The sequence below is a fragment of the Mchenga conophoros genome, linkage group LG22, assembly GCF_057382185.1.
Source record: "Mchenga conophoros isolate Kocher_MC1m ecotype Shallow Benthic linkage group LG22, M_conophoros_male_GT1.1, whole genome shotgun sequence".
Taxonomy (NCBI): Eukaryota; Metazoa; Chordata; class Actinopteri; order Cichliformes; family Cichlidae; genus Mchenga; species Mchenga conophoros.
Window position 1 is genome coordinate 33,816,043 of NC_140546.1, and position 17,922 is coordinate 33,833,964.

The 17,922-nt window shown below is 41.0% G+C and overlaps 1 protein-coding gene across 2 annotated transcripts; it reads right to left on the bottom strand.

Annotated features, from left to right (window-relative positions):
• Nucleotides 1-267: 267 nt before the first annotated feature.
• irx4b (iroquois homeobox 4b) lies at nt 268-4,574 on the bottom strand. Of its 2 annotated transcripts, none has more exons than XM_085263178.1 (6): nt 4,449-4,574; nt 3,385-3,570; nt 3,072-3,184; nt 2,603-2,759; nt 2,267-2,420; nt 268-2,152 (listed from the first exon to the last, which is right to left on the bottom strand). In XM_085263178.1, the coding sequence occupies exons 2-6, from the start codon at nt 3,562-3,564 to the stop codon at nt 1,566-1,568; spliced, it is 1,191 nt and encodes a 396-aa protein (XP_085119304.1). In that variant the 5' UTR covers nt 3,565-3,570; nt 4,449-4,574; the 3' UTR covers nt 268-1,565. The 2 variants fall into 2 exon arrangements, with proteins under 2 accessions (XP_085119304.1, XP_085119303.1); XM_085263177.1 differs by lacking the exon at nt 4,449-4,574 and adding an exon at nt 3,893-4,413.
• Nucleotides 4,575-17,922: the final 13,348 nt, after the last annotated feature.

Sequence of the window (17,922 nt, forward strand, 5' to 3'; positions counted from 1 at the left end):
CAGCAAGCAGGAGAAAGAAAACTTTCCAGAAATAAAACGTCAGATGTCATTATTTATCATCTTAGATCTTACTTATTTATGAAGCAGAAACAGAATGAAATTCTCGGTTGAATTCATCCTGAATTATTTAATTTGAAATGGTTAATTCCATACAAAGCCCAGGCAGATCCCTCCTCTGTTCTGATAAATACTTTATCACTGCTACTAAATCGAAAACAGGATGAGCAGAAATATTGTTGGGGGGGTGAAGGAAAAAGACAACAGCTCTTCACTGTTTCTTGTTGTGCTTTATTTGTGAAATTTGTGGAGGTTCCTTTAATAATTAAAGTTGATGAAAACGCATTTTTTCTTAAAAAAAAAGTTATTTAGGCTAATGATAACTGCCTGATTTCTGTTTATTATAGCAATCTTTTCTATTTATTGCCTGCATGAAAAAGAAATCACCAGAGGGGATAAAGACGTGACACTTAGTTAAAATTACTTAAGAGCTTTTATGAAGCATTTTGCTTGTGGTGGATTTTCTTGCAGTCCCAGGTTGACAAAGTCAAAAGCCGTCTAATGAAAAGGGACGCATCGCTGATTGCAGCTATATCTGGAGCCGAGGTGGAAGTGGCATCGATTTAACAATTTAGCAGCACCCTCCTCTGTGTGTTTCCATTAGTCACGGCTGAATACCACTCACATTCCCCCTTTCTTTCCTTCAAAACACACACAAATACCCTGTCTGTGGCACACTCACACACACGCATCCAAAACTGCCGAGGTATATTCCCTTTCCCCTGAACTGGATTTATATCAGCTAACGTGATTCTACTATTGGTTCCAGACAGTGGGCAGCTAATGTAAGGGCACAGTCGGAGAACTTTGCCATGCTAAGTAACACGCCTTTTATTTCTGTGACTCAGTGCATGTGCAGGCTATCGTGCAAGTGTACAACACTGTATTTTTTCATGTGTGTGCATCATACAGCCTTGGAGCAGAGAAGTGTGCCGTGACAGTTGATCGTTGATGTAGTTTGCAACAGTCTGTAACTTGTAAGAGAGCATTGGGGATATCAAATTGCCACATTAGGATCATACACCAATAACTGACCGTTCACTAAATTCCTTCAATAAAATAAACTATTTTCCAATCATAGCTTAGCAACTGTGACTATGCAGAGCGGGTCTGCCGGGCTTTGGATTTCCTGAAGCAGTGTGCATGGGCCTTTAGTAAAAGGAATGTCTTTTTTAAACCATTCTCTGAACGAGGAAAAACAGTGCAACGGGGGATGACACTGCCTTCACTTAAGCTTGTTAGCATGGCTCAGTCTGGATTGTGAGCTGGTAAAGATACTAAGATTTTACTCTAAGCATGACATTTTTACCCACTGTCTTCAAGCCCGCAAAAACAGTTGTTGAACTAGAACTGGCGGTCCTGCCTTAAAACAAAATGGAAACTTCAACAGGCAAACAGGGAGTGGCTCTTAGTGAACGGTCAGCTGATCAAGTCACACAGTCAAAATATCGACTTTCACATTAAGTCGAGTTTAAGTCAGTCTCTCCCAACGATGGCTTGTTGATGAACTACAAAGCTGAAGCAGACCGCCCAATTTCAAAGGACTGTCCAGGTGTTCTGCTCTCTATCGTAGCTTCGTTTAGGCCTTTCCATACCTCAGCCGGTTTGGGCTGTTGGAAAGGAGGGCCGTGGAAAACGCCATCCACCCATTCTCTGAGTGTGGCGACTGGAGATTCCTGTTGCCTTTCTGTCTTGGTGAGTGCCATGTTGGTCGGATACCCGGGTGACGAGGAAGTACCGGTTGATGACAGCATACATGGCGGGTACTCAGACTGCAAGCTGGCATCCAAAGACACAGCAGTGTGAGCGATGGACCAGATTTTGGGTTTGGCATCTGTGCTTCGAAGGTCTGCATTAAGATAGAAGGAGCTGCTTTGGTGCTGGACCGGTGTGAGTTTGGGGCAGTCAGGGGACAGTCTCTCTTTTCTGTGCAGTGTATCTGGGTTGTGTGCGAGATGCACGTGGGGTAGCTCTGTGTTTGGGTTCACTTCATTGTCCTCAGGTAGAAACTGTGGCTTTGGATCACAATCAGAAGCATCAGACTCCAGCAGATCGAAGTCCTCAAGATCACTCTGCAGGTCTGCGCACTGTTGCTCTGAGAAAAAAACAAACGACACCGACAGTAAAGAGTCTGTGCATAACAGTCAAAGCTCGGAAAACCATGAAACAAAGCAAACTTTGCTGGCAGACTGATTTAGGACTTGCATACCAGGAAGCTCCTTGTCACTTTTAAGTGGCTTCTCAGCTTCATCACTGTCATCTTCACAGCCTCGGTCATCTGAGCTTTTACAAGCCCGCGGTGACCACGTCACCTTGTTCTCCTTTTTCAATCTCCTGCGTGCATTTGCAAACCACGTAGACACCTGAGGGAAGGAAGGAGAAATCAGAAGCGAACTTAAAGTTAGAAAAGGAGGAGAAGGAAAGTTGAAATGTGGGAAAATGTACTATTTGTATGGAATTAGGAAAAGGTGAAAATCAGACACATTATCATGCAACAGAACCCAAAAATTTCCCGATAAACATCAAATATTTTACAAGAACCCACTTGCGTAAGCGTCATTCTGGTGATGATGGCAAGCATTATTTTCTCCCCCTTAGTGGGGTAGGGGTTCTTCTGGTGCTCCTGCAGCCAAGCCTTAAGGGTGCTGGTGGTCTCTCGGGTGGCGTTTTTACGACGCGAAGCGCCGTCTGAGCAGGAATAACTGAGCCAGATGATGAGAATCAAATAAACAGTTAGCTCATACCAAAAGTAAGTGAAAAACAGAGGGAAAGAAAACTCGATATTCGTAAGAATGTGGTATTATAAATTACAATTAAATTTGAGTAAATTACAATAAAACACTATAAATATAATAAATCTTATTATAGTATAACACTGACTCCATAAACCTGCTACAGACAGGTTTTTCCCATCATTCTGAAGTAAATGATAATGCTGACACAGATATTTTACAGTTATCATGTTAAAAATATGTTTTAATTTAAGAGCAGTGAAAACATTCTTGTTCACTTACCCATATCTGTCATAAGGATATTGTCCAAATGTGTATTCATAAGGATAATAGGCAGGAGTCTGAGATGTCCCCACATGCACAGATGCAGCTCCTTCTTTGTGATCTAGTGGCCCCTGAAAATATTGAAGAAATTAATGCCTAATCAAGGTTAAACAAACTTTTATTTATTTATGTGTTTTCAGAAATGTTCCTGCACAAGAGACAATCTTTACACGTTTTTACTGTAAGGGCAAAACGAATAAGAAAAAAAATCCGGAAGTGAACACTTTGAAATCCGAGAATTAAAGAGTTAGAAGTGAAGTGTGACACTCACTCTGGAATAGAGAGCGGCGTCCGCAGCGCAGGTGTTGTAATAGCTCTGGCTCTTGGGATAAGGGCCGCTGTAGACTCCGATGCCTGCTCCTGGGGTGAGCTGGTGGCCCGGTGAGCGCAGCACCGGGTGGGACGGGGGGGTTCCCGGCTCCAAGCAACCGGCCAGGGAGCCTGAAGTCATCAGAAACTAAGGAAAAATGTATGAAACGAACTCACTGATATCCATAAAGGAAAGGGAATCTGGTGTGTATAGAAACTCTCTTACGTACACTGGCGCTTTAAATGTCTCCTAACTTTCACAAAGGAGCAAATGTTTAATCTCAGTTATTTTCTCAAAAGCAAAACAAAAGCTGGAATAAAACAGCACCGATGTGCTGATTTTGTCACATTTTCTCCATTGTGGACTTGTTGATGGACTATTTTTTGACCAGTTAAAATCTATTTATCCTCCTTATTTAGCTCAGGCCCTCATCAATAACATCAAAGACAAAACAATATACTACCCGTACCTGTGGCGTGGTGGAGTAGGAGTATCCCAGCTGAGAGTAAGCCATGGTTCAAATGTGACCAAAGAGGAAATAAGTGGAGTGCAGATGTGGAGCGACTTCCAGCAGCATCCGTACCAAACGCAGATTTTTAAAAATTATTTTAAATTATTTTGCCCTGACACTAGTTCAGAGATACTTTCCGGTCAACTTTGCAGCTTTTTTTGTTTTTAATTAGAATTTCATCTACCATCTCGTCCAAAAGTGGACACGCGGACATTTACGCAGCGCTTTCATTTTACGCACAAGCGCTGACGGACTTTCGAAGTAACTTCTCGGCTTCACCCGCAGTTTCCACCTCATCCACCAGACTGCTCCTGCTCTTTAAAGTGTCCCTGCTCTCTTACAATCCAACGCCAGTTTGTGTGTGTGATCAAACCACGCATCTCTCCGTGATGCGCTCTTTGGTTTTTAAGGCGCGTCTGTCTGACGTCAGCCTGGACTCCGCGCGAGTGTGTGTGTGTGTGTGTGTGTGTGTGTGTGTGTGTGTGTGTGTTCATATCAAGATGAAGAAACTCACTCCTAATTAATTCCCTCCCAGTTTCCTTTCGCCTCTTATCCAAGAGAACAGCTCTGCGCAGCGATGCTCCCGAGAGTCCCCAGGCGTAAAGAGAGTTGTGATCAATTCTCCTCTCTCTCAATAAACACAGGCGCACAGCTGCACACGTCCACGCACGCATTTACACTGGCACACATGGCCAGAGGGGGTGGGATCGGGAACGTGATGCGTTGACACCACATTGACACGCGATGATTGATGACTACAACCTGATATTAGCATAATCGTTTTGCCCTGTTGTTTAGATAACTTGTCACCACGGAGAAATCTCGCTGTCACCCATATATTCATGAGTGGGGGAATTTCAGGTCTCCTCCAAGCAAATTAATCAAAGAATAAACATTCCATGCATTCCCTTGAGTAAGCACCTTTAGTGGCTGAATGGGTTGTCATGTTTTTAATAACAAACTCTTAAGCTGCCCCGACGAAGTGGAAACGTTTTTTCCCCTTCCTCTCTCTTTCTCTCAACCCACTTTAAGGTTTTCATCATAGAGGAGGAGGAAAAGGGCAGGTGTGAAAGGGCTGTGAGGATAACAGAGAGGCTTATTGTACCAAAATATTTGGGTACACATTTGTGGCACACCGGCAGAACAGAAGTTTTTGATGTACAAGAAAGAAAAGGAGGACAGATATTAGGGACTGTATGCAAATTATTAGGATAGGAGAAGGGGCAGAAAGAGTGGTGACTTTGTTTTCTGTTTTCTTCTTTTGTTTCTCTAAAAGAAAATGTTGCAAATGATCATGCAGTGATATGAGACAGGTTTACATTTGATGTTGAATCTACCTTTAATAAATGCAACCAGTATAACCATCTCTGCAACTTTAGGACTTTACAGACATCACACATATAATATCTTCTTATGTAATTGATAAATACATTTTTATTTTAAAAATTGCAGAACCTGACTAATTTATAGGCAAGCAGATATTATTGGACATTTGCCAATCGACTGGTATCTGCATTTGTGTCAGCCGATAAATTAAAATTAAAAACATAAAGAAGAGATGGAAGAAACACCCTTCAGCCGTGTTAGGAATGATGATGTTGAATATTCCAGCCACCAGATGACCTCTTCATCTTCCCTGTTAGCAACACGTATTTGGAACGCCTTAATCACAACAACCATCTGACCTGGTGAGTGAGTAAATGGATAACTACACATAACAAATATTAGGGTTTATTAGGTTTATGTTTTGTGTGTCTGAAAGAAAAGAAAAATATAATGGTGCTTATATAGGATCATCAGCAACATCATCAACAAAATATAAATATATTTGCTGACATATCGGAACACTCAATTTTAAAATCACCAAATAATAGTATCAGTACCAGCCTGAAAAAATATCACTCTACCCTCCTCACATAGTCCTATATAAGAGGATAATCTTTACACAACCTTTCCAGGGATTTGTGTCCCCTCCCATTCTTGAACCAGTGATCTCTGGTGTGTTAGACCAGTGGTCCCCAACCCCCGGGCCTCGGACCAGTACCGGTCCGTGAGTCGTTTGGTACCGGGCCGCGCGAGTTGAGGCTCAGGTGTGAAATGTATGGTTTTCAGGGTTTTCAGTGTTATTTTGTTATCGTTTTTATCGTTAACTCAGTTTTCCTGGGTCTTTTCACGTGTGTTATGAATAAATCTTCTTTTTTTCGGTACCGGTACTAGTTTTATTTTGTTGTATTTATCCGCGACACCTTAAAGGCCGGTCCGTGAAAATATTGTCGGGCATAAACCGGTCCGTGGCGGGAAAAAAGGTTGGAGACCGCTGTGTTAGACAACTGTGCTAATCCATTTATCATCACATGAACGCTCAAGATTTTCACTGTAATGTACAAATTAGCATTGAACGAGTCCACAAACTGGTCAGGAAAGTGTTTGTGAAGGCTACATAACAAGATAGCTAGGTGTCGCTTTCACATAGATGAATTTTGTGGTGACAGGTGTCGCCCCCTTCTGGCCATCAGAAAGAGTACAACGTAAAAGCAACTGCATTGGTTTTCAGACACAGAACTTATGTCCACTTTTTGAATACAGATTTTTACTTCTACCCACATTAATTGCTTTTAGCCAGACTGAAAATTTATAGCGACATTTTCAAGCTAGGAGATTGACATTCTCTAAAAAAAAAATGATTCAGAATATCACCTTGCTTAAACTGGGTCTAGAGTTCATAGCAATAATAACAGAAGTAGCTTTTCATACAAAGTTATGTCTCATTTTTACTTCCTTGTGGACGTACACATGCAGCTTTATGGTTTGCTTGGAGCTACTTTGAAGATTTGTTCTATGCATGCTGAAAATTATATCTTAGCAAATCAGGGTGAAAAATGTTGCATCATGAGGGTCACAGATTCAGATACAGATTGCAAGAAATGTCAGCCTAAATCTAAGAAGAAGAAGAAATTGGATTCCCTTTAAAACATATTTGTTGTGCATATTGGTTGTATATGAACATATTTTCTGAATGTCAAGATCTTCAGTGCCGATCTCAGGTTTTTCACCTTTTTTGTTTCTTTTCCCACAGTCTCTAACACTGGGAGAAAGGAGAGGTTTTAAAAAAACAAAAACTTTCCGTGCAAAAATCCAACTTGAAAAAATGGATGTGGAGAAGAGGAAAAGCCAGAGGAGGCAAACTTGGAGAGCTAAAGAAATCGTTAATAGTCAGGGGATCTGAAATGGAGTGAGGGGATGTGGAGGGGTAAAAGGACAAAATATTCCCAGTGCACCCAGAGTAAGGCTGGAACAACAGAGCTGCATCACCAGAAAGCATCTCAGTCCCCACAAGGGAGAAAGCATCTGTGTACCGGCTCTTGATTGACATTCCATTTGTCCCATGAAAGGTGCTCATATACTGAACACGGACTAACTGTCTCGCCCTCATCTATGCTCAAAGCTCGGAAATGAAGTTATCTCCCTGCTCTGGCGTTGCACGTCTTCACACAAAACATACGTCACTCAAGGAAAATGGCAATTTGTTTATCCGCTGACAATGAACACGGGTGTGTTTAATGTTTGTTTGGGATGGTACACGAGGAAATAACTTGTACGTTTATTTGAATGAAGAGACTCTGCAGAGCCTGAATTAAACTTTCAAAGCTCTGTACCAGAGTATTCCACAAATAATGATTATAAAGCATGAACTGCACATAGATAGATAGACACAACAGATTCTGTTATTTCAAACACCTACTTATATATTAATATATGGTCTGTTTATAAATTCATGGCATTCCTGTGGTATACATTTCTTAAGGCTCTGCGTTCGTTAGACCGTGATTATATCTTTCTGATCTCGTTCCCCTCACATCAATCATTCATTCAAGATGCTCCGCAGGAAAAAAAAAGAAAGGAAACATTCTTATTTCCTCCCTCCTGCATGCAGCTCTAGCTATTATGCAGTAGGTGGGGCATGGGGGTTAATGATAGAAGCATGTTAATGTGAGAGGAGGAGGGCTAAGTACAGCACAAAGTGTTTGCAGTGGAGGGCCAAACAACTACAATCACAACTTCTTTCAATCACAGCGCATCCCATTTGAACATTTTCCACCTTAAAGTATGAAATCTATGCAATTTTAATCGCTGTTTAACATGTAGATGCTTTTGAGCCTTCGACTTGGTTTTAACTCTCAGTGGTTGGTGCTGAAGGTCCCAGAATGAAATCAGAATCCCTCTAATCCATTTTTTTTACGCCACAGTGAAAACTAAAATAATTAGTTTGCAGGGTCATGAAAATGCATGTAAATGCCACACCAATTTTCATCATTAATTTTCTGTGTTTATCTCAAAATATTCTTTTAATATATATATTTTTTCCTCTTTGTTTATGTGAATTTCTGCATCACAAACAAATTACTGATCCCAACCGTTTTTGTGTTTCTTTTACTTCAATGAAATGACAATAACGAAGTTACATGGTGTAGACATTGCATGCAAAAATGTGCCAGTTGCCACCTGCAGCTATAATTTCATCATATCCTTTAAGTACATCCTGCAAGTACACACACACTTTTTATAATCAAGGATTTTTACCAAAAATCAAAGATGTGACAGAAATGCAGACTTTAATCATTTTAAGTATAAATCTATTGAGTTTCCATATTTTTAATACATGGATCCTTTGCAGCCAATGAATGCCTAAACGCTAGAACTCATGGTCGTCACAACAAACTGTGTTTCCTCCCATGAGATGCTCTGTCAGAGTATTTGTTGTTTGTGGAGCTCTCTGCCTTCTGTTTTGTATTTAATAACTGAAAAGCTGCTCTGTTTGGTATCAGGTGACTGACTTGCCTTCAGAAACACTCGGGTTGCTTTCGCGGTATCCGTTTGGACTGTGAAGCGCTGTTTAATCCGTTTTGCCATATTTGGCAGAATCTGAAGAGAGAATATTGCCCTGGTGTAATTACCTTTTTGTGTTATCAACAGTTAATGCACAATAATTTTAGCAACCAATCGAATTGTTTTAATCAGCTCCAAGTTACATGAAAATGCTGTATATGAGTCTTTATAGTGTACATCTACATGTCAGTCATGCTTGCATGGCCAAACAATGAGAGTAAGTGACCACATGAACAATTTGCTACGTAAACATGCTAAGTAGCTAGTTTGAAATGTACTTGTAGGTACATTTTTACCACTGGGCTGTGGACAGAGCAAGGTTAGCTGTTTCCCCATTTTATAGATTCTAGTGTTTTTGTTAGGCTAAGCTCACCAGCTTAATTGTTTTAGTTAATAGGCTAACATTTAAGGGAAAAAAACAACTCATTGAATGTTAGGCTGTTTATTTTAACGCCTTTTTCACAAGTTTGACAGAAAAATTGAATGTTTCTTTACATCAGTGACTTTTACAGAAAGGCAAGAAGAGATAATGACTTAAACATACCTTTTTAATGATTTTGAACTGCCTGTCTTTTTTTTTTCTTCACCTTGCTGCACTACTTGGCTTATTCACAATTAACTAACAATGGCAAGTGCTAAGGAAAAAAATCATTGAGTAAAAGTAACTACAAAACACAATGAAAGAATTCACACGGGCAGTGTTTTATTATACATCATGTGATTTTTTAATGAGCTCAGAAAAAGGTGTGTGTGCATGTGTGTGTGCAATTGTGTGTGCATGTGTGTGTGTGTGTGTTAGATTTTACTGGGCAAATGCTGCTGCCTTGCTTGCCCCGACAGAAGGCCACTGCTGCTTTACATACTGTTTGTATCATATGGAATGTTTTATCTGAACCACTTTTAAAAAAGGAAAACTTGAGATACTGTAAGGTTAAGTAAAACATAATAAAAATAAAATAAATTTTCCTGTTAGACTTCTTTGTCTCGCAGTGTTAAACCAGCAAGACCAATGAAAACCAGGGTGAAATGAGGTAACGTTTCCACCTCACATTCATGCTACTGCTCTTTGAGAAAAAAGCAGAAATGTTCAGGGAGGAAGAAGAGGACAGAAGAGGATAAGCAATAAATGGATCATGAGGAAAGAAAATAGCCCTTTCTTTTCCACCACAAGACACGGTCTACAGAGGCTGCCTCTTGTTAAGCACGATGGCACCAACCAAGTACAAGTGCAAGCCAGGCTCGATCTGATCCACAAACAAGGCTGCCAACACCAAGTAACCTGTCTGACCACTGAGTAGCAGCCATGCTATCTGTGCGTGCTGCTTCTCTGCTCCTGTCTAATAAGAGGCTCATGGAAGATCTGGAGCTGCTGAACTCTGAGTGGGATACTATAAATGCCCTGGCCTTCCTCATCAATGATGTAAGACAGAGGAACAGAGACAAGCTAACCCTCTTAGCCAATGTGCAGCATGTGCGTGTGTGTGTGTGTGTGTGTGTGTGTGTGTGTGCGTGCGTGCGTGTGTGTGTGTGTGTGTTTGTGAGAGAGCGAGAGAGTCTAAGAGGTAGACACGGACAGACACAGGCAGAGAGCGAGACAGGTTTAGGCTACAGGAAGCTCTTAAGAGTGTGTACAGTTTGCGTTGAGTCCTGGGAGGCCAGCCGTATTCCTCCCTATCACTTCCACTTCATTACTTCGGGAGCGGACATACATTATTCAACTCCGCAAGCCTCAGTCCACAGGGACCGATAGAGCCTTTAACAAACACTTTAACCTGCCTTAACTCGCCCATTGATCCTGTATTTATTTGTCCATTATCTCTCGTGGACTGCTTTGGTTTGTCTTCATTTATATCTCCCTACTGGTCTCAAAACAATTACTCAACCTATATGTGACCGACAGTATCATCTGAAATAAGCTTTGTATTTTCTAAAGACGGGCTTTACTCTCTCATTATTATTATTTGGTATTACCACAGATCTCACAGTCTTTATCAAAATTGTGCAAAAATCAAATATTTCAGTTTAAATATTTCGGTTCTCTTTCTTTCTTTTGAAGGAAAGCCATTTCATGTGATTTTTTATCCAGCTGTGTGTTAGGTTGGTTCAAACCAAAGTGGGATAACCTTGAATAATTAAAATATTAGAAGCATTTTTGAGCTGCTACACAGAACCTGGGATATTGGTTATTATTTCAATGGTAAACAAGATAACCGAGGCTAAATTTCAGAATGAATCAGAAATCAAATCAAATCAAATCACTTTTTATTGTCACATCACATGTGCAGGCACACTGGCACAGCACATGCGAGTGAAATTCTTGTGTGCGAGCCCCACAAGCAACAGAGATGTGCAAACACAACAACACAAACGAGCAAAATACAAGAATGGCCAACCTGAAACTAATAAATATATGTACAATATATAATAGTGTATGCATTTCTGGATGTGTATACTAAATATTTTCCTACGTGTGTGTGTGTGTGTGTGTGTGTGTGTGTGTATACACATTTTTACAAATTAAATAGTAAAAAAATAAAATAATAATAATAATAATAATAATAAAATATATAAAATATACAGAGTTGAATATGTGCAAAACAAGTGGCATTTATATCATCACATCACAGAACATCACAGAGTAATCAGTCTGCACTGATGTGTCCACCTTAGAATCATGGATGAGGGGGAATACCATGATAATAGATTCACTATTTCACATTTTCCCTGGTGTTTCGGCTTCTGCAGTTCCACAGCTTAGACCTCAGCTGCCATCCTCTGGCAGTCTAGAGAATTACACCCTTATGACAATGCTGGTGGTGCCTGTGTGTGTGTATTTGCTTGTGTGCGGTGGTGTAAGCCTGAGGGTGCAGCAGGCTCAGTTTGCAGTTGTTATTGACCAGGGTGAGGAGGTCAGCCACAACTGTGTGAGTGACTAAAGATGACACAGTAGATCTACTTGTCTGCATGCTGTTCACTTGGGTGTGGTTGCAGATTTCATGTTACATCCATGGATGGACCTCCCAAGAAATTTGACCACCAGCAGCGTCTACCCCAGCTGAGCTCACACCATTTTTTTTATTATTATTATTTTTGTCCAATTAGCATATCATGCTACTAAAGTGCAGGAGGCCAAACAATAAATACAGTAAGGATAATATTAAAAAAATAGTCTTCTTCAGTAATGACACTATCTTAAGTTTTTATCCATATATCAAACAGAAATGTGGATTAAGGTAGACAAAAGATATTAACTAAGGCATCAATCTTCATTTCCACTGATCATCTATTTCCCAGCAAATGCTGCTAACTGTCTGATCTCTGCATTCCACATCTAGAGAGCTCAGCAGCTCCCGTGAGAGCCTTACTGTGTGCCATGACTGATCACGTGTCATCAAACGCATTTCACTAGTATAAATCCACACCAAATGCCTCAAAAAGCTATGCAATGCAGCCAACAGAGAAGTCGCATGTGATAGCAGTCGATTAAGTGCTTCTTTCTGGAGCGCTGACACTCCCCGGAGAGGAGCTGGGCAATAATTTCCTCAGATTGCCCCTATGGGAACAAGGCTGCTGGTTTTCTATGTCCACTCCAATCACATCTCTAATGGAGAGGCGGGTAAGCATCTGTGACAGTGGGAAACCAGATCTGTACTCCCCCAGTGTGTGTGTGTGTGTCTCTTGCAGATAAACAGTTGGCAGGTTTCCCCTTTCCCTGTGCATGTGCGTGAACACACACACACATCTGAGGAGGGGAAATGCAAGCTGGACAGGGTTAATACACTCCATTAAGCTCTATTACCCTAAACGACTTGGGCAAATGAATGAGGACTCACATTACTCTGCAACTGTTTGTGTGCGTTTTTGTGTGTGTGTGGTAGAATGATACAGTGTATGTACATGCACGTGCATGCATCTCAAGTGTAATTAATCTGCGAAGATATGTGACCCATGAGCCATCTATCATTATTCACAAAGTAAAGACAGCGGGGGGGAGGGGGGCTTCACCCTGTCTTAGTGTATCTTACCATATACCATGATATCATTCTATTATGAATTTAAACATATTTTTAAGCTATTTTTAAAAATATGTTGTTTAAAAATCTTTCGATACCTCCAAGATACCTCCTTTAGAGGTAATGGAAAGCTTTTCTATGTGTTTCCTTGGCAGTGCCGCAGTTTGAGGTAAAACATGCTAACATGTTCACAGTGATAATGCTAACAATGCTAACAATGCTAACGTCAATATCTTCAGTCATTTTATTTTACTTTATAACAGGTAACTTGTCTAAAAGCAGTGTGAACAAATATGACTGATATATGTGGCATTCAGTGCACCAACTACACTTGCTATGTTTCTTGTGTTATGTTTGAGGGTTAATTAGGGTTGTGGCAAGGGAGCAACCAGAATGTAGCTTTTCTTGGCTACAGCATTTGACTTGAAACTCAAATGCTGCTAGCATTAGTCAGCTAACCTTAATTAGCCATAAAATGTGTTGATAAGCCGAGGCTGCTGTGTAGTGCTGTAGTCATTGAAATGGATGTAAGTCACAGTAGATTATATTAAATCACTGGTTTTTCATGTTTAATTCCCATGGTAATAACACCTCTAATGCTAATGTTTGCCAGGTAAATATTTTACAGATTAGCGTGTTAGTAGCTTTCATGAGTTTTTGTTTCTCTTTGATGCCAAGAGCTCCATTGGGGAAAATGAATAAGAATAATTGTATAAAAATGCTGGCCACATTAGCATTGTCTTCTACAAATGTGCCACAGTAGTATGGCAAAAGCTGCCCAAGGTTGGTTGACATGGAAAGCAAAAAATCAATGTTCACCATACTCCAGGTTTCAATTATTTCACACACAGGTGAGTGCGCCACTGCTCTTATCAGTTACATTTATCAAAATCCAGCTAAAGAGGAAATTATGGTTCAGCTGTCCTAGCAGCTCATCTGTTCATTGGTAGCTACAGAGTGCCCATTTACCTGCAGAGAGTATATTGTCAGCTAGAGGCAGGGTTAAAATATGTGGTACAACTGGTCTGTGGGGTACTCACTGCTCAACTCAACTCAAAAAATAAAAAAAAAAATCCCAAAACTTCACAAAACATAACAAAAGTGATTTCAGAGACAGAAAGCATGTCTCAGTACAAACCTTTGATTCTTTTGGCCTCTGTCACTTCAGTTGTTCCATCACGTTGATGAATTTCCAAAAACACTTCTGTTTTATTCAACTTCTGTTGTGTTTTGTGTATTTTTCCAGCATTTTTCTCTTTTTGCTCATGTGCATTTGATCTGCTTGGGCCACCGAACTAATAGGTCCCTTTTAACCAAATATCTGGGTAATTAAAACTCATAAAGATGCCTTTTTTCTGTAGTTTAGTATTAGACCCATTTAAATTGATGCTGTGTCTAGAATATGATAGACATAAGTTGTTTGTATTGGAATTTTTACTTTCTTACTGTCTCTTAGTAAGTACACAAGGCTTTCATGGCTTAATAAACAAAAACTGATTAGTATAGTTTTCTAACTGTTTGCATGCTACAAAAAGTAATTTTTCACATAAAAAATGTCAAATCATGGGTTAATGGTGTTCGCGATATCCAGTCAGTGAGTCCATAGACCCTCAACAAGCATTCGCGGAGTGCATTCCCCGCAACATTTTCCCAGATATTCTGAAAACGGCACAAATTACAGAAATCCCCAAGATCTGATATTTCGGGCAGCTTCTCCGCCCCTCTCTAACACACCAGCGTGCCTCAATGGATGCTGAACAAAGACGCAGTGAGTCCTCAGCCCGCCTTTAGGACTCTCCCAGCAGTAAACTAAGCTAAGTTTCGACGCTATAACAAACCCGTGGATAAACATTGTTTCAAAATGGCTGAAAAGAGCCATCGATGCGAACACCGTACCGCAAACCTCCCCTTCGCTCCTAATCGGCTTCCTCTCTCAGATTATTGCCGTGAATGGGCAGACAACAAGAGAAAAGACTTATCACTCCCACTCTTTCATAGCATTTGTTGTGTGTATTTTCCCCCTGTATATTAAATTTGTCTGCTTTTTAAAGGCAGTGGCGACGTTTGCTGTTTGTCTGTACCGTACTCGCAGCTGCAACGCGACAATAAAGCAGGCTAAGCAGCAGCACTCTGTAAACTCAGTATTGTGGAGCTTGTTGAATTACCCATGAGTTTTGATACTTTGCTTTTGTGCCTAATTCCACTAATCCCTGCGGAGGAACAGTGAATGGTCTAAATTCCCTATGATATCTTGTCTAGGCTAAACATTTGCTCACTTACGTATACACTGGGTACAGAAAATTATTCTTTTGACAACATTACAATAGATTTAACCCAGTGCCCCGCTTATCCTGCGATGACATGCATTAGCTTCATTGCATTGGGAGGTACATTTCCATTTCAAATTACAGCTCAGCAGTTAGCATCCAGACACACACACCGTTTTGTTTTGTGTTGTTTTTTTCTGTAGCTTGGTCTTGAGCTGCAGTGTTAAAGAGTTTTACGTGCAGAAAGTCCATTAAAAATTCCACAAATATTAACTACCATGTTAATTATTACTTCTCCAGGGACTTTAACCGCGTGTCAGTCCTTTTCTTCTCCAAGCCCCTTGAGGTCAAGCTCTGTAAAGCCTATTTGGCAATCAAACACTGACCCTCCCTAACTCTCATTTCTCCCCCACACACCTCTCTTGCCCTCTTTTTCTTCCCATGGCCTTTTTCTCTGCCTCATCATCCCCCCTTTCTTTCTCCTCCCCTGCTCATGTCCCTTTCTGTCCGGCTGGCCCTCTCAGCGGGGCTATAGAGTCCTAACTTGTCTACATTTACCCCCTGCGTTGGATGACCAATGGAGCCGTTGAGCAGAGAGTCCCTCCTTCTGCGCTTCGCCATTCTCCGCAAGTCAGCTCATGCTCTCTGTTTTCACGACCTCTGACCCTAGGCCATGGCAACTGTGGCAGGAATGTCAGGAGTGATTGGCAGGATAAAGAGTGTAGGCCCTCTCTCCTGCACAAGCGGATTTGAGACACTTTGAGGGGTGAACAATGGCGGATTTGGGCTCGATTGGATCACTGATGAGCTGATGACTGTCAAAAGAGCACGTCGTCTTTACATAAGCCCGATTATCTCTGCGTGGCGGAGGAGCAGAGGGGTAACCGCTGTAGGAGGAAGGGGCAACCGGTGGGGATTTCACCCCCATGCCGAGTCCCTCGAAAAGGGGATAGACCTGCACACGAGGGCCAGGCTTCGAGGCTTGGACCTCTCTCATCCACTGGGGGCCTTTAACAAATCTATTCAGGCGACCGGGAGCCCTCATACATGTGGGCATAATCGCAGGAGGATGGCAAAAGAGTGATGAGGGGGGGCTGCAAGGGGGGATGACACATGGAGGCGATCATTGTTCAATCCCTGAACATCCCATCAAGACGACAGAGGAGCAGAGAGAAAGGAAACGCGAGGATATATATAGAGAGAGTGAGACGCTGACAGAAAAGAGCAGTGGGACACGCAAATCAAAGCCAAATCCCTTCCATAATCTGCCTTATTAATGGGGATTAGAACTCACCAAAGAGCCTATATCAGAATACCAAAGCACCAATAAAGACTCTGCTCACACTGAGAGTTTGAGGAGTTGATATGACTCTAAAACTCCACACAGAGACTCTTGTGTTGTGTTGTGTTTCTTTTTATAAACTGTTGGATTCTACCAGTCGAAAAGTTTCAGGACAATTTGGACCCTAAACTCTGATGGAGTTTGCTTTGGCACAACAAAAAAAAGAGAGAAAAAAAGAAAAACCTAATCATATTTTGGATCTGCACTGCATTTTCCACTCCTTTCATAACGCAACATGTTTTGGACACGCCGTGTAACAGATATAAAAAGGCCATTTGATGTCATTTTCAGCCCCATCATGCTAAGCTCACTGATTTCCAACTCTGACAGAATAACATATTGTTCGAAAGAGTGAAGGGGTGCGAGCGAGAGGAGCGGCTGATATTCTCCTCAGCGGTGCTGATGGCAGTCTGTCAGAGCTGGCAGAGGAAATGAAAATGGCCTCAAGTGTCTGGCTCCCTTCCACGCCGCTCTCACATCAATGACAACCCTCGCTGCATCATCTCTCCCTCCCTTATTTGCCTTCTTTAGACTTAAATTTGCTCTTTTCGTCCCTCGTTTGCTGACACTCTGGGTACGTGGGTGGGAAAGCAGAGGGACAGACGAGTGCCGTGCTGACTTTTGAGAAAGCGTCACAAGTCACGACGCTCCTCTTTTTTCCCCCACACCTCATACACACGTCAGATTTATGGCGAGGTTCCAACATCGTTATGAAACCACACTCGGCAGCCTGGTAGCTTACCTTAAAAATCAGGTTTAAAAGAATGTCCTGCCTTTGTCCAGGAGTGGCAAAATTTGCCTGCCAGCATCTCTTTGAGGGAAATAAGCACTTTATAATTTTGTCCACAGGAAAGCAAAATCAGAAAAGATGTTTTTTAAGGGAGATTTTGAGTCAGCTAACGGCTAACATATTCCTTTAAGACTGTTTATGGGGAAAATGCAAAAATTTGCTACATGTCAGTTTAAAAAATGAAAGGTTTCGTTTTTTTGTGTTTTTTATATACATATAAATTTGAGTGATTCTTATTGGAGGATTATGTGTGCTGTTTCATGTTGTTCTTTGTGGGGATGATTTGTCGGGAGCCAGCCCGAGAAAGCTTCTCGGCGGAGACAATAGAATAACTGAACTGGACTGGACCATTAATATAATGATAATTGTAAAAAAATTAATTAGAGAAAGGACTAATGTAAAATCTCAGATTTTGATCACTTGTGCCTATATTGTTTTTTAAACGTGGATCAAATTTTTAGGATAATCTAATAAAGTTAGACGAGACAAACTGTGATGTTTGAGCACAATAGATCAAATGTAGGATTTTAGAATTATAATGTGATTATAAAGTATTTTACTTGTTTTTTTTAAGACAGTCTGACTTCGAAAAACATATATATACCATGGCGATGGGCAATTTTGGTCTTTGTTCAGATTGTGGTCCTAAAGATGAAAAAACTATAGTGCTTGTGTTTTTGAACTGGAGT